Source organism: Momordica charantia (assembly GCF_013281855.1).
Source record: "Momordica charantia cultivar OHB3-1 chromosome 10 unlocalized genomic scaffold, Mcharantia_2.0 BLBB01000010.1, whole genome shotgun sequence".
NCBI lineage: Eukaryota > Viridiplantae > Streptophyta > Magnoliopsida > Cucurbitales > Cucurbitaceae > Momordica > Momordica charantia.
Genome location: NW_028275158.1, coordinates 4,828,451 through 4,840,476, shown reverse-complemented (window position 1 = coordinate 4,840,476; position 12,026 = coordinate 4,828,451). Strand labels below are relative to the sequence as shown.

General features: G+C 31.6%; 1 protein-coding gene and 1 non-coding gene across 3 annotated transcripts; both read right to left on the bottom strand.

Moving 5' to 3' along the window:
• Positions 1-436: 436 nt before the first annotated feature.
• TRNAM-CAU (transfer RNA methionine (anticodon CAU)) lies at positions 437-521 on the bottom strand. The gene is given in 2 exon segments: positions 437-472; positions 484-521. It is a non-coding gene; the product is annotated as a tRNA-Met (tRNA).
• Positions 522-9,771: 9,250 nt separating this feature from the next.
• On the bottom strand, positions 9,772-11,691 carry LOC111008180 (uncharacterized). Of its 2 annotated transcripts, XM_088117557.1 has the most exons (2): positions 11,392-11,691; positions 9,772-11,165 (listed from the first exon to the last, which is right to left on the bottom strand). In XM_088117557.1, the coding sequence occupies exons 1-2, from the start codon at positions 11,589-11,591 to the stop codon at positions 10,004-10,006; spliced, it is 1,362 nt and encodes a 453-aa protein (XP_087973683.1). In that variant the 5' UTR covers positions 11,592-11,691; the 3' UTR covers positions 9,772-10,003. The 2 variants fall into 2 exon arrangements, with proteins under 2 accessions (XP_087973683.1, XP_022136476.1); XM_022280784.2 differs by having other exon boundaries at positions 9,772-11,690.
• Between the last annotated feature and the right edge of the window lie 335 nt (positions 11,692-12,026).

Here is a 12,026-nt window from a genome sequence, read left to right as displayed (position 1 = left end):
AGTGATAGAAAAAAATAGGGAAAAAATTATATTTTTTAAAAGTACAAATACCAAAACATAGGTATGCAAAGTAAGTTTGAAAATATAGAAGCTAAAATAGGAAAAAAAAATAAAAAATAAAAAATAATCAAAATTAAATTTATTTTATTTTGTAAGAAAGACCAAAAATATGACAGTATTGTTTTTTTTAAGTACACATATAAGCATACTTAATGCTGTATAACTAAAAAGAGAGAGAGAGAAAAAAGAAGATAATTAACTACAATTTATTGTAATTGATGAAAAAGTAACTGCTGTGACTAAATGAACTATTTTACAAACTCAACGTTTAAATGTTTAGGAATTAAATGTGTAATGTTCTTAATTTTGTAATATTAATTATGCTAGTGCATAAAATATTTACGTTTTTTTTTTTGATGGAAAAAACAAAAAATAATGGGGTGAGAGAGGCTCGAACTCTCGACCTCAGGATCACTCAGAAGCTATGAGACCTACGCGCTAGCCAACTGCGCCACCACCCCTGATGTTGAAATGAAACGGTTTTATTATTTATTAAGAGTATAAACACAATAAACAAACCAAAAATAAATGGACCAATTTTATAAAATTATACAGGCCATAATGTTTTTTTATGCAAGACTCCAGTAAATACATTACCCCTGATTTTTATTTCCGTATTTAATTTGTTGTCATTTATATTCGGTTATAAAAATTAATATTTGACTTTGAAATTGATGTATTAATGTTAAAAAATACGAGGAAATTATTGTTGTGAGTTCGATCCTCATCCATATATTCTACTGAAATAAATATATATAAATATAAATATATATTAGTTATTAGAAAAAGTACTTAAAAAAATTGAGGCCCATGAACCTAGTAAAAAGGAGGCCAAAAATTAGGTTAAGTCGGACTGGGCTAAAAGAATTAAGACTTTGGGCTATTGGTTTGCTTCTTTGCTTCCTTATAATAAGGAAACGTTGTGTTGTTCCAAAGTGTCAAAATGACCAAAGATTAATAGAATTTCAAATCCGCTCTATGCAAAATACTCATTTAAACGAGGGCTTCCCAAAATATCGAGAACCTAAATACTCTACATTTGATAACGACGATGACATTTTGGGAGATCTAACCAAACTATAAAGATTATTAAAATATTTTAAGAACTTTGAGACAAAATTAAAATGGAGCTCAAAATAAGAACGTTTAGAATGAACTTATAAGTTTCACAAATATAATTTTCAAGTAAATGGTGAAAATCGATAATTTTCATGAGTAGAAAAATGAATTTCATTAGTCTTTTGCTAGAAATAAAGGCAGTTAGGACAAAAATTCAGTCAAATTAAGAATATGTAGACAGGCTTAATTAAGAGTGTGGATTTCCAAGTAATTATTTGAGCAAATTTTGCTATGGATAGTGATGCGATCAAGATTTTTGAGAACAAAAACTTTGGAAATGCTCCAAAATCAACAAGAATTTGAAATTTATAGAGTTTAGTGAGTCATTTATCCTTAATCTACATTTTAGTCTTGTTCTTTAAAGTGTTGGATAAAAGATTGATTGGATAAGTGTTTAGACTTAACCAAAATTCTTTAACCTTCCTTCAAAGCTAGAAGTACTTCAACATACATGGTAGGGGTTAAGTAGGTCAATTCAACTCTCTCTCTCTTTTTCCTTTAAACTTACTTTGTGAAATTTTGAAAATCCACATTCTAAACCAAATGCTACGAAAAACTAAATTGATTGCGTGGAAAATTTTTTTGACAAATCAAATTGACCGACTCTAATTTTCCAAATACAATTACGTTATCACCATATACAAAATGAAGGTTGCATCTCGCACGTTAAAATCAAACACAAAGAAAAAGTATAGTCTTCAATCTTTTTAAGTCGTTTGTCTTTTTCATTGTGAATCTCGATGTTCATTCAATTGTTTTCCATTGCATCGGCGTGCCGACCCAAATTAACTACGATTATAGAGGTCACACTTCACAACTTTGGTTGATTGTCACTATAAGCTAGATATCACGCAAGATTAAGTTAATTTGGTCTTTTCCAAATGTGAAATTCTTCGGTTGTTCTTATTTGACCCCAAACTAAACGATCGAAAGTATTGATTTGTTTTGGAAACTTGCAACTCTAACTCGAACCAACTTCAAATAAGAAAGTGAGAGCTCATGTGACAACCGTATAAAATAATAATAATAATGGTGGATTTATCAAAACATTACCATTGGTTCCCTCATGATACTCTAAAACTGATTTTATTTAAGGACCACTTTGGACGAAACCTCCCTTTGGAGACTTTTATGACACAAAAACTTTTCTATCAAACCAACTCTTCTTTGTCCCCACCTCATAAGTCTTCCTAATTAGGAATAGGATGTCATTTTGGAATTTTATATGCTAAATTAATCTAGTCAAAAGAAACGTCCAAATCCAACAAAAATATAGTTTTAGTTTTCTTTCCTTCCTTTCTTATGAACACAGCGCCTCGTTCTAATACCCATTAAACTCAACAACTTAAACTTATTAATATTCTTTAATAGACTCTCTCATTGGTGGGCTATGGATTGATTAATAAGGACTTAACAAGTGACAAATAATATTAATCGAAGAGAATATTTAAAAGATAAATGATAATAATATTAACCGAAGAGGAAATGATATTATAAAACTTAGAGTGTTGTTTCAATTCTATGTTAAATCTCACTTAAACTTAAAAGCATAAATCGATAGATTGTAATATATACTTCTCAAGCCTCTTGTTTAGTTGCCAACCATAGACTATCAATGATAATAAGTTGAAGGTAAAGGATGACGACGAATATATTCGCATCTCCGACATGGTATCTTTTCTAACATTTTTTGTTAATTAAATTGTATTGTTTCAGTTTTTAATTCAATATTTAGTTTATATAATATATATATATATATATATGAGAACTTAAAAATTTGACAGTAGATGTCATTTATCGCTGAGCTAAATACAGGTGTTAGACATATAATTAAATACATAGGATTATTTAGTCTTGATTATGTAAAAATTAAACATACATCAAAGTCAAAAGTTACGTAAAGGAATAGGAGTTTAGGGAAGATAATCGCATTAGTGGTGTCCAATCATACAAGTATATGAAGACTCTAAATTTGCTTAATTATCTAACAATGTTCTTTTAGACTCGCATTTCCTATTTAATTTTGTTATATATACGAAGGACACGTATGCTTTATCACTATCTCAATAATTATGTACATCTCACATGCTCCATAGTTATGGTTTTATAAAATTTTAAAAATTATGAGGCTTAAATTTGAGTTTTATACTGATTCTTTATTCTTTGTTCATCTTAATCTTCAAGTTTAAATTTTAAATTAAATTTAAAAGAAATCATTTTTACACCCTTTACTTGAAATTTTTATTTTCTAATACTTCGTTAAAAATGTGAGGAGGAGATTGAAACGCATGGCTCATAAGAGAAGACACTCGTGAGTATACTAGAGGTTTATTCAAATTAAAAAAATCAAATTTTAATCTTCAATTTTTTATTTCATCAAATTAAATTTAAACTTAATTCAATGGTGTACGCTAGACAAGTTATTTTGGGAGTGTTTATATGCTTATTAGTTGGGTTTAAAGGTCTTTGTAAGCCACACCACATCAATTCTGAAAAATTAAAAAAAAAATTAGTTGGGTTTAAGGTATTATGTTATTGAATCTTGAGAATTGTTATATATACTCGATTTTGTGTTTGGATTTGTGTTTGGGTTTGAGTATTTTTATGGTCGAGTAATTTAAACATTGTTGTGACTTGACTGAGTGTTCTGTTGATTTAAATTTTTAGGGTTGATTTATAGACAATTTTCTAATTTAGTTTTGAGGAGATATATTAATTTGACCATTTATTTATGTTTAAGCTTTTAACTTTATGGAGTGGAATGTTTAAAGTTAAAATTGACTCAACGAATAAGAGATAGGATAATAATGAAATTAATTTGATCCTCAAACTTTTGAACCTTTCATGTGATTTTCAAAACTAGCATTAGATTTCTATAATATGGACTAAATACGAAACTCTATGAAAGTTGAAGGACTAAAATTTAGATTTCTTAAGCAACGACCAAAATTGAAAACGGATAAAATTTTAGGGACACAATTTAAACTTTTAATGGTTCAAAAAATGAAAAATTAACTCAACAATCTTACCATGACGAAGGTGCAGTTCTTTTTATATGATTGCAATATAATATATGTTTGGATATTGCTTTAATTTTGCAATAATCATACTCAAAAAGCATATGTAGCTCTATCTATTGATGATATTTATATAATATGTTAGTGTATTATTCCCAATACTCATAAAAATAGCTTTTAATTTGATGCTTGCTTTTCCAATACGCATCTCAAAATAATGATATACAGCCATGTATAATTTCAAATTTCAGTTCGTACAAAACTTTCAGCTTGATTTGGATTCTAAATTATAGGAATATGGAATAATAACAGAGAAAAAAAAAACCATTTTAAGAAAAGAGAGGGAAAAAAAACAATATATTCTTCTGAGTGGTGTTGAAGAAATTCTGATTTGGGAATATATAATATAAATCAGAGGAATAAGAATTCTTTTCTCTGCCCCTCTCTGTTTTCTTTGTCTACAAGTAATTCCTATAATTTAAAAAAAGAAATGTATAGTTATTCGGAGCATTGTATACACGAATACAATGTGTATACGTGGGAACTTGCAATGGAATTTAATGAAATTTTTTTGAAAAATTTTAATTCTACTTCTACCAATTTAATCTTAAATGAGAATTACAGAAGGTTTTTATGTAATAAATTAAAGTCTTATAATGTGAATTAAGGATTTACTAACAACAATGTACAATGTTAACCTATTTCAGTTGGCTGAAAATTTTCATACATTCTTAAGATTTTAGAAAGCAACTCATAAAGGTTTTTTAAATTTGTTGTCTTGTAATAATAAAAATTATTATATAAACATTATTCAAAATCAAAATGATTTCACACCTTTTTTTAAAGAGATAATACTTGGAATTAGTATATTGAAAGGTGGTTGAAGTTAAAAGAATCCTATTATTTACCCAATATTAATTAAACATATTCATGTAGAAAGTAGAGAGATCTTAAAACATATTATTTTTAATTAGTGGTAGGTAAAAAAAAAAAAAAATAACTCTTTGTAGCTTCGAATTGATCCAATCATGTGAAAGTTGAACTTCTTCTTTAGTTGCTTGTTGTCAAATACTCGTCATACTTCATTCAATGGGTTGTTGCTTGCAATTGTAGTAACTAAGAGGGTCTTTTGGTAAATTTGGTAACTATTTCTCTTTTCTTTATGAAACATTTCTAAATTTGTCTTCAAAATTTTAGCAAACATAAATGTGTTTTCTTGTTTCCATAATTTTTCAAATTTTGAAAACATTATTTTACTCAATTTTATTTATTTTACCTTTTATAAATAAAATTGAGTAAAATAATGTTTGATTTTTGATGTCTGACTTGCATTACATCTCAAAGTAGGTGATGTCACAAGACTCCAAATATTTGCTAGACATAATAAATATTAAAAATAATATTTGTAAAATTGATTTTTTTTAATAGAATTTTTGTAAATTTGGTTGCTAATTAATATGCTTGAAATATAAATGAAATTAATTTATTATGGGGAGCATAATTAAACTATGTTCTTGTTTACTTGATGACTTGGAAAAGACTAAAGAGTATCTTTTGTTATAATTTAAATTATCCATTTGAAGGGAGCTTTTTTTTTTTTCCTTTTATAATATTAATTATATTTTATTTGTTCATTTTTAGTAAATAAAAAAAAACTCCATTTTAGCTAATTTCATGTTTAGAGGGAATAAAAGGAAAAATAAATACAGCTTTTTGAAAAAAAAAAGGAGATCCTAAGAATTTATTAGTGGCACCTAAACATTATAATAGAAAAAATTATTTTTAAAATTTTGCTGACGTGATTAAAAATGAATGGCAGTATAAAAATTATATAAAATATTTTCTCTATCATAGGCTTGGACAAATTAAAGCACCTACCTCAAATCACTTATGCTAGCCCGTCCTAATTCTAAAAGGCTTCAACAAGATCCTTAACCATAATTTTGTGTTTGACTATTTGTTTCCTAGCCATTTAAATTTTACTTTTTGTATTTTTTACCAAATTCCAAAAAATAAGAAATGAAAATTTTAAAATTTTTAGTGGTTGAAATAAATCCAATCGAGTTTGTAGATTAATTAATTCTTCATAATTAGACAGGTCATTGTGTCACTACCTATAAAGCAGTATTATAATTGGGCTACCGAAAAAAAAAATGTTCAGATTTTAGTATAGATAGTTACGTTCCATTCTTTTAAGCATTTCTAAATTATGCTTCCATGATCTCAGCATCCTCCTCATTCGAGTATGGTGTCAGATCACTCATGTACTTCTCTTGATCTCTACTCGACGTAACATGTTCACCAACTTCCATTTGATTTTCATCTCCGAACCACATCCGTACTAAAAGAGATTTCATCCTAATACTATTTGTAAAGCTCCAGGTCCAAGATTTATACGAGTATTTGGAATCCTAATTCGAATTTTAGACTTGAGGCATTACAATCACTAAATTCTAGTTGATTTGTTACTCCACCCATCCATATATCTTGTTCATAAAATCTTGATCTCACACGGTAAGATCCTCTTTATCGATTTACATTATGCACAAATTTCCCAAAAGAAGACTAACAAAACACCAAACATTAGATTTGAAGACATAAAATAAAAAACAAAATCATTATCAATCCAACTAATAACCTATTAGGAAATCAATTTCCTAACGAGAGGATTGTCGAATCTTTAAAGATGATCCAATTAATCTCCACGCGTTTGAATTATATCGAAATGTTAGATAAGCAACACTGTTTGATACTGCATCCAATAGACATTTAAAACAAAGTTAATGATGACCATCAATCAAACATTGGAAGAAAATAAAAATAAAAAATTGTTCTCTGATTTTTGAAAGGAAAAAAGTGTGGGGAGGGAAGGGTACAGTGGAATTTTTGGGAGAACAATAAAATAGAGTGATTGTAGACAACAAAATCTGAGAATATTAGATATATCCGTAGAAGGGAATATAAAGCCATTATTGACTGTTTTTTTCCCTTTCCTTTTTTTTGGGTAATAGGGGAGTGTATATATGAAAAAAAAAATTAAAAAAAAAATAAATTCGAGGGGTACCCTATGTTGTTTGCTTGGTTTTGTTTTTGGTTTCACCTAAAATATCTCGTATCAATAGAGATATTCGATGTTGTCCTTCACATATATATTCACGAACTTCTTTAGTCAAAAGTAATTAAAACTTTTTTTTTTGCATTATCATCGGCGGGAGGTGGCATGGTGGGTTTGTGGTCGAATGGAAATACCCCTCTCCAATTTGAGCCCCATGGAACGAGTAGTTGAGATCTTCTCCCCAATGGATGGCCGTCTACATCTTAATTATAAGGATCCAACTGACAAAATCACACAGATAAAAAACAAATAAATGTTTGCACTATTTACAAATCCAACATTAATTTCTTTTGTTACAAAACTTTGTCTTGTTATTTTAGTTTCGGCATTGGCCGTGGGAGGGCCATGTCTTTGAGTGGGGACAAACAAAAGTTATGGATCTTTTGAAACTTAGGCTCAAAATCAGAGGTTTTTTTTTCTTTTTTTTTTGGGTAATACAAGAGATGATTCCCTTTGCCCCTTTGGCTTTGCCAGTTTGTCTTCACTGTTTCAGCCTTTGACATTGTCTTCTCTTTCTTTCTCTTTGTGTGTATGTGTATGTGTGTGGGTTTATACCAGAGAAAGAGAACACCATCATTGCTCTCACCATTATTTGTTTAAAGAAAACTTTTACTCTCTCTCTACCCATTTCCCATGTTCAACTGTTTCCGTGAGAGAGAGAGAGAGTGGTGTGATCGAAAGGTAACTTCCTTTGTAAAAAGTCCACAAAATCCTAAATCCCATGCTCAAACTCTCATACATAGTTCCCAAATCTTGGAGTGGTTATCTATACAACACTTAAAAGAAAAAAGTATACAGTATTATCGTTGCAGTAGAGTTTAACCACTAAATTCGACTATTATATAGTCATGGCTGTAGTTTTATAAATGATATGATATTGTCTACCTTAAAACTAAACATCCCATCAAACTTTTACTTTTCATTTTTACCCAACAATCCCATATTCATACAATGCACTACAAAAAAGATGCCTAAGTAACAAGTTATTTTGAAGTTTGATTCTAAAATATTCGACTCCAAAGGTGAAAAGAAAAAAGAAAATTTTGATGCTCTTGGAACTTAAAAGTTATATCAAACTCACTATCAACGGAAAGATTCAATATTTTTTTTGGGTAAAAAGAAAAGGGCAGCACTATAAGCATTTGTGTGTGATGCCTCTTTTTCATCATTCTAAATTTAAAATAAAAGGTGAAGATGATATGTATGATTGAAGTGAAAAAGATAATGATATATCAATCAATGAAATGTAAATTATATACATATGAAAAGGAGAGAGATTAAAAGCTTATCTATTTATTTATTTTTGGGTATCCTTCCATTTCATGCAAAGAAAACTTTGGTAACAGCAACAGTTTCAGAGGGGAAGAGAGTACAGGCTGCATAAACCCACTTTTAACTTTTTTCCCACCTTCCATTCTTAAAAACATTTGAATTTCAGATATGGACATGCCCTTTGAGGGGGCCCTCTCCATTCCCAATACTCTAAATCCCAAGAAAAAAGAAACCCCATTTATCTTTCAACAACTTTCAAGGGGGAAAAAAGGGAGATCTTACTCATTATATAATTTGTTTTTAAATGGAAAACTAATTCATTTATAGGAGAGAATGGCATTCCATAAGCAAAGGAAAGTTTAAAATTATTCCTTTCACATTTGGTAACAACTTTTGTTGAATATTTTAGTTTGATATATTGTGAATCACCCCATTTTGTAGGTAGAGACACTTATGTTGAAATACCATTTTAGTCCTTTTAGTTTTTTAGAATTCCAATGATGAGTTAAATATCTCAAAATATCATTGGATTTGAAAATGTAGCCCATGTTTGGAGAAAACATGTCACATAAAACCGCTGTCAACCCTCCAAACAATGTGAGAGATCCCATCAAATTATAAAACCAATATTTTTTTTTTTATTTTATAACTTGAGTGTCTGGACCAACTTATGTGCATCTCGATCAATCTCACGAAACAACCACTTGACCCTACAACATTTGATGTCGAAAAATATATAGGAACTAATTTCTATGGTAGAACCAAATTGAAACTTAACATAACACATAACTAAAATAGTAATAAATTTAACAAAAATATTAAGTTAAATCAAGGACATTGCAAAACGATTATTAACTTAACTAGTTAAAATACGCCAATAAACTCTTAGATGTTTGAATCTTCACTCCCTCGTAGCTAAAAGAAATAAAAAAAGGAGAAAAAAGGCAAAATATCTTTTTAGCTTAAGGTTATAACTAATAAATGTTTAATATAGCGTATGATACAAATGATTAAGAGACATGAATTAAGAGGTAATGAATATGATATGATAATGAAACTGTCTGAAGATTGTGGCGGCTACAACCATCCCCCAAATCCCGCCACCAATCACTCCCTTCATTATCTAATTATTTTTGCACATGAGAGAGAGAGAGAAAGAACAATATTCAAAAAAGAAAAAATGATGGGTTAATTAATTTCCAAGTAAAATAGTGTATTGATCTGATCATGAAGAATATATATTTATATGTGAATTATGAGAAAATAATTAAAACTAGATCTCTGTTATTTACACAATAATTACCAAAGAAAAAAAAGAGGTGTTTCCAATTTCGATTATGTTTGATAATGGCGATGGTTAATTAACGACGTAATTACTCTCTCTCATCGTTTTCCCATTTTCTGACTTTTTTTTTTCCAACTAATCAGAAGAACAAATCCATGGTTCCACCATACCTTCACTTCTCGCCGTCGTCACATTCTCCGCCGCTTTATCTCCGAGAAATTCCGATGAGTTTCCGGTGCCGTACCGGATCAGTTTCCCGTTACTATTTCCGTTGCCAGATCTTAGATTAAGAGCTTGTTGATCTGTTTCTCCGCCGTCGCCTGGGACCCATCTCGCCGGAGGAGGAGGGTTTCTGTGGTTGTTGTTGTCGTCGTCAGTTGTGGTCGACGGTAAGGCCTCACCGGCCGGCGGGAGGCCCTGGGTGCTCAGACCGAACTCCTCAAAAATACCCATTTTGAGATTCTGATCGTTATTCTGCAGAATCTCGAGAGTGGACGAGGAAGCCTTGGAAATTAATTTGGGGTTTGATGGGAACATGTTGTGGAAATGGCCGCCGTCGAAAGCCGGGGTTTGTAAATTCCCGGCGAGGAAATTCGACGGCGGAGACGGCGAGAGAAACGCCGGTTTCTGGGCAAATGGCCGTAGAAGATAAGGCTGCGCGGCGGCGGCGGTACCGAAGAGATCGAATCGGGTGTTTCTCGCGAACGGCGACGACGACGATGTGAAAGGCGGAGCCGGAATCCCGGTGAATTCCTGGACCATGGCCCGGAAATTGGTAGTGTCCGTTGTTAAAACTGTCGTCGGAGCTCGTCGAGAGGCCCTCGGCCGCTTCTTCGAGCTCCGAACCACGTTGGCGCCACTGCCGCCGCCGCCACCACCGCCACCACTATCCCGCTCGGTTTGTTCCGAACCCAAACCCGAGCCTCTCATGGAATTAGTACCCTCCGGTGGGTGGGGAAAATTTTGGGGGGCGGAAAAGTTGGAGAGTGAGGGCAAATTGTGGTTGACGGCGGAGGAATTGGGCGCCGGGGCGCCGAGATCCGGCGGAATCTGATCGGATCTCACAGTCCGAGACCAAACCATATCGAGATTGAGAAGTGGGTTTGGATTGGAATTAGCAATAGAGGGCCGTGGATCGAATAAATTAGACAAAGGATCAAACATAGAGGAGGATTGGGGAGGATGGTGGAAGTTTCCGGCGAGGGAACCGCCGTGGTGGGTGATGAACGCCGCCGTAAGGGAGTCGGCGCGTGACTCATACTCCTCATCACCACCACTAGAGGACTGCATACTCCCACTAGAATCCATGGAGGAGGAGAGAGAGAGAGAGAAAGTTTACAAAAGTTGCAATAAATAACTGAGTTGCAGATATGTATATATGATGAGAAGGAAGTAGAGAAGTAATAAATTAGGCAGTGATCTCTGCAATTTGCAAAGGACAGAGCCAAAGTTTTAATTTTTGGTTTTGGGTTTGGAAAAGAAAAAATTGGGCATAAAGGAGAGAGAATAAACAACAAACTCACAAATGAGGAATTTTGATGGGGGTTGCAGAAAATGGGTATGGCCTTCTTGTTCTTGTTGTTCTTCTTCTTTTCTGATTAGGGTTTTTGTGTGAGAGAGAGAGAATATGGGGGAAATGGGAGGGAAGAAAAAGAGATGATCTTGTAGGCTTTTCACTCCATAAATAAAAAGATTGGTCTATTTCTCCCCTTTGTGGTTCCATAAAATTAAAAGAGAGACACAAAAAAATAATAATAATAATAATAAAGGATCAGAGTGGGGTAGCCATGGGAGAGAGCGAGAGAGAGAAAAAAAAGGTGATGAATTGGTCAATCTAAGTGTAGGGATTTTGATTCGCAATGTGAAAGCAAGAAAATTACACAATAGCAAGATGGGGGAGGTGTTATATAATATCAAATAATAATGTCATTAATAATTAAATAAATTATCGAATTAACTATCTTAGCTAATCCGATTATCCAGCGTAGTTGATAAGACGTTTATTACCATTCGAAATGTTAATAATTTGATTTTCTACCCTATATTATACAAAGTGAAAATAAAAAATAAATATTAGTCCCTGGATTTTGACAACGATATATTTATTTACTATTTACTCTCTAAATTTTTTAAAGGTTATAAAAAGTAAATATTACTC

Coding starts and splice junctions, on each gene's coding strand:
- LOC111008180 (XM_088117557.1), bottom strand. CDS start 11,591: ATGGAACCACAAAGGGGAGAAATAGACCAATCTTTTTATTTATGGAGT. Junction 11,166..11,391: donor CCCATCAAAATTCCTCATTT/GTGAGTTTGTTG, acceptor CATGGATTCTAG/TGGGAGTATGCAGTCCTCTA.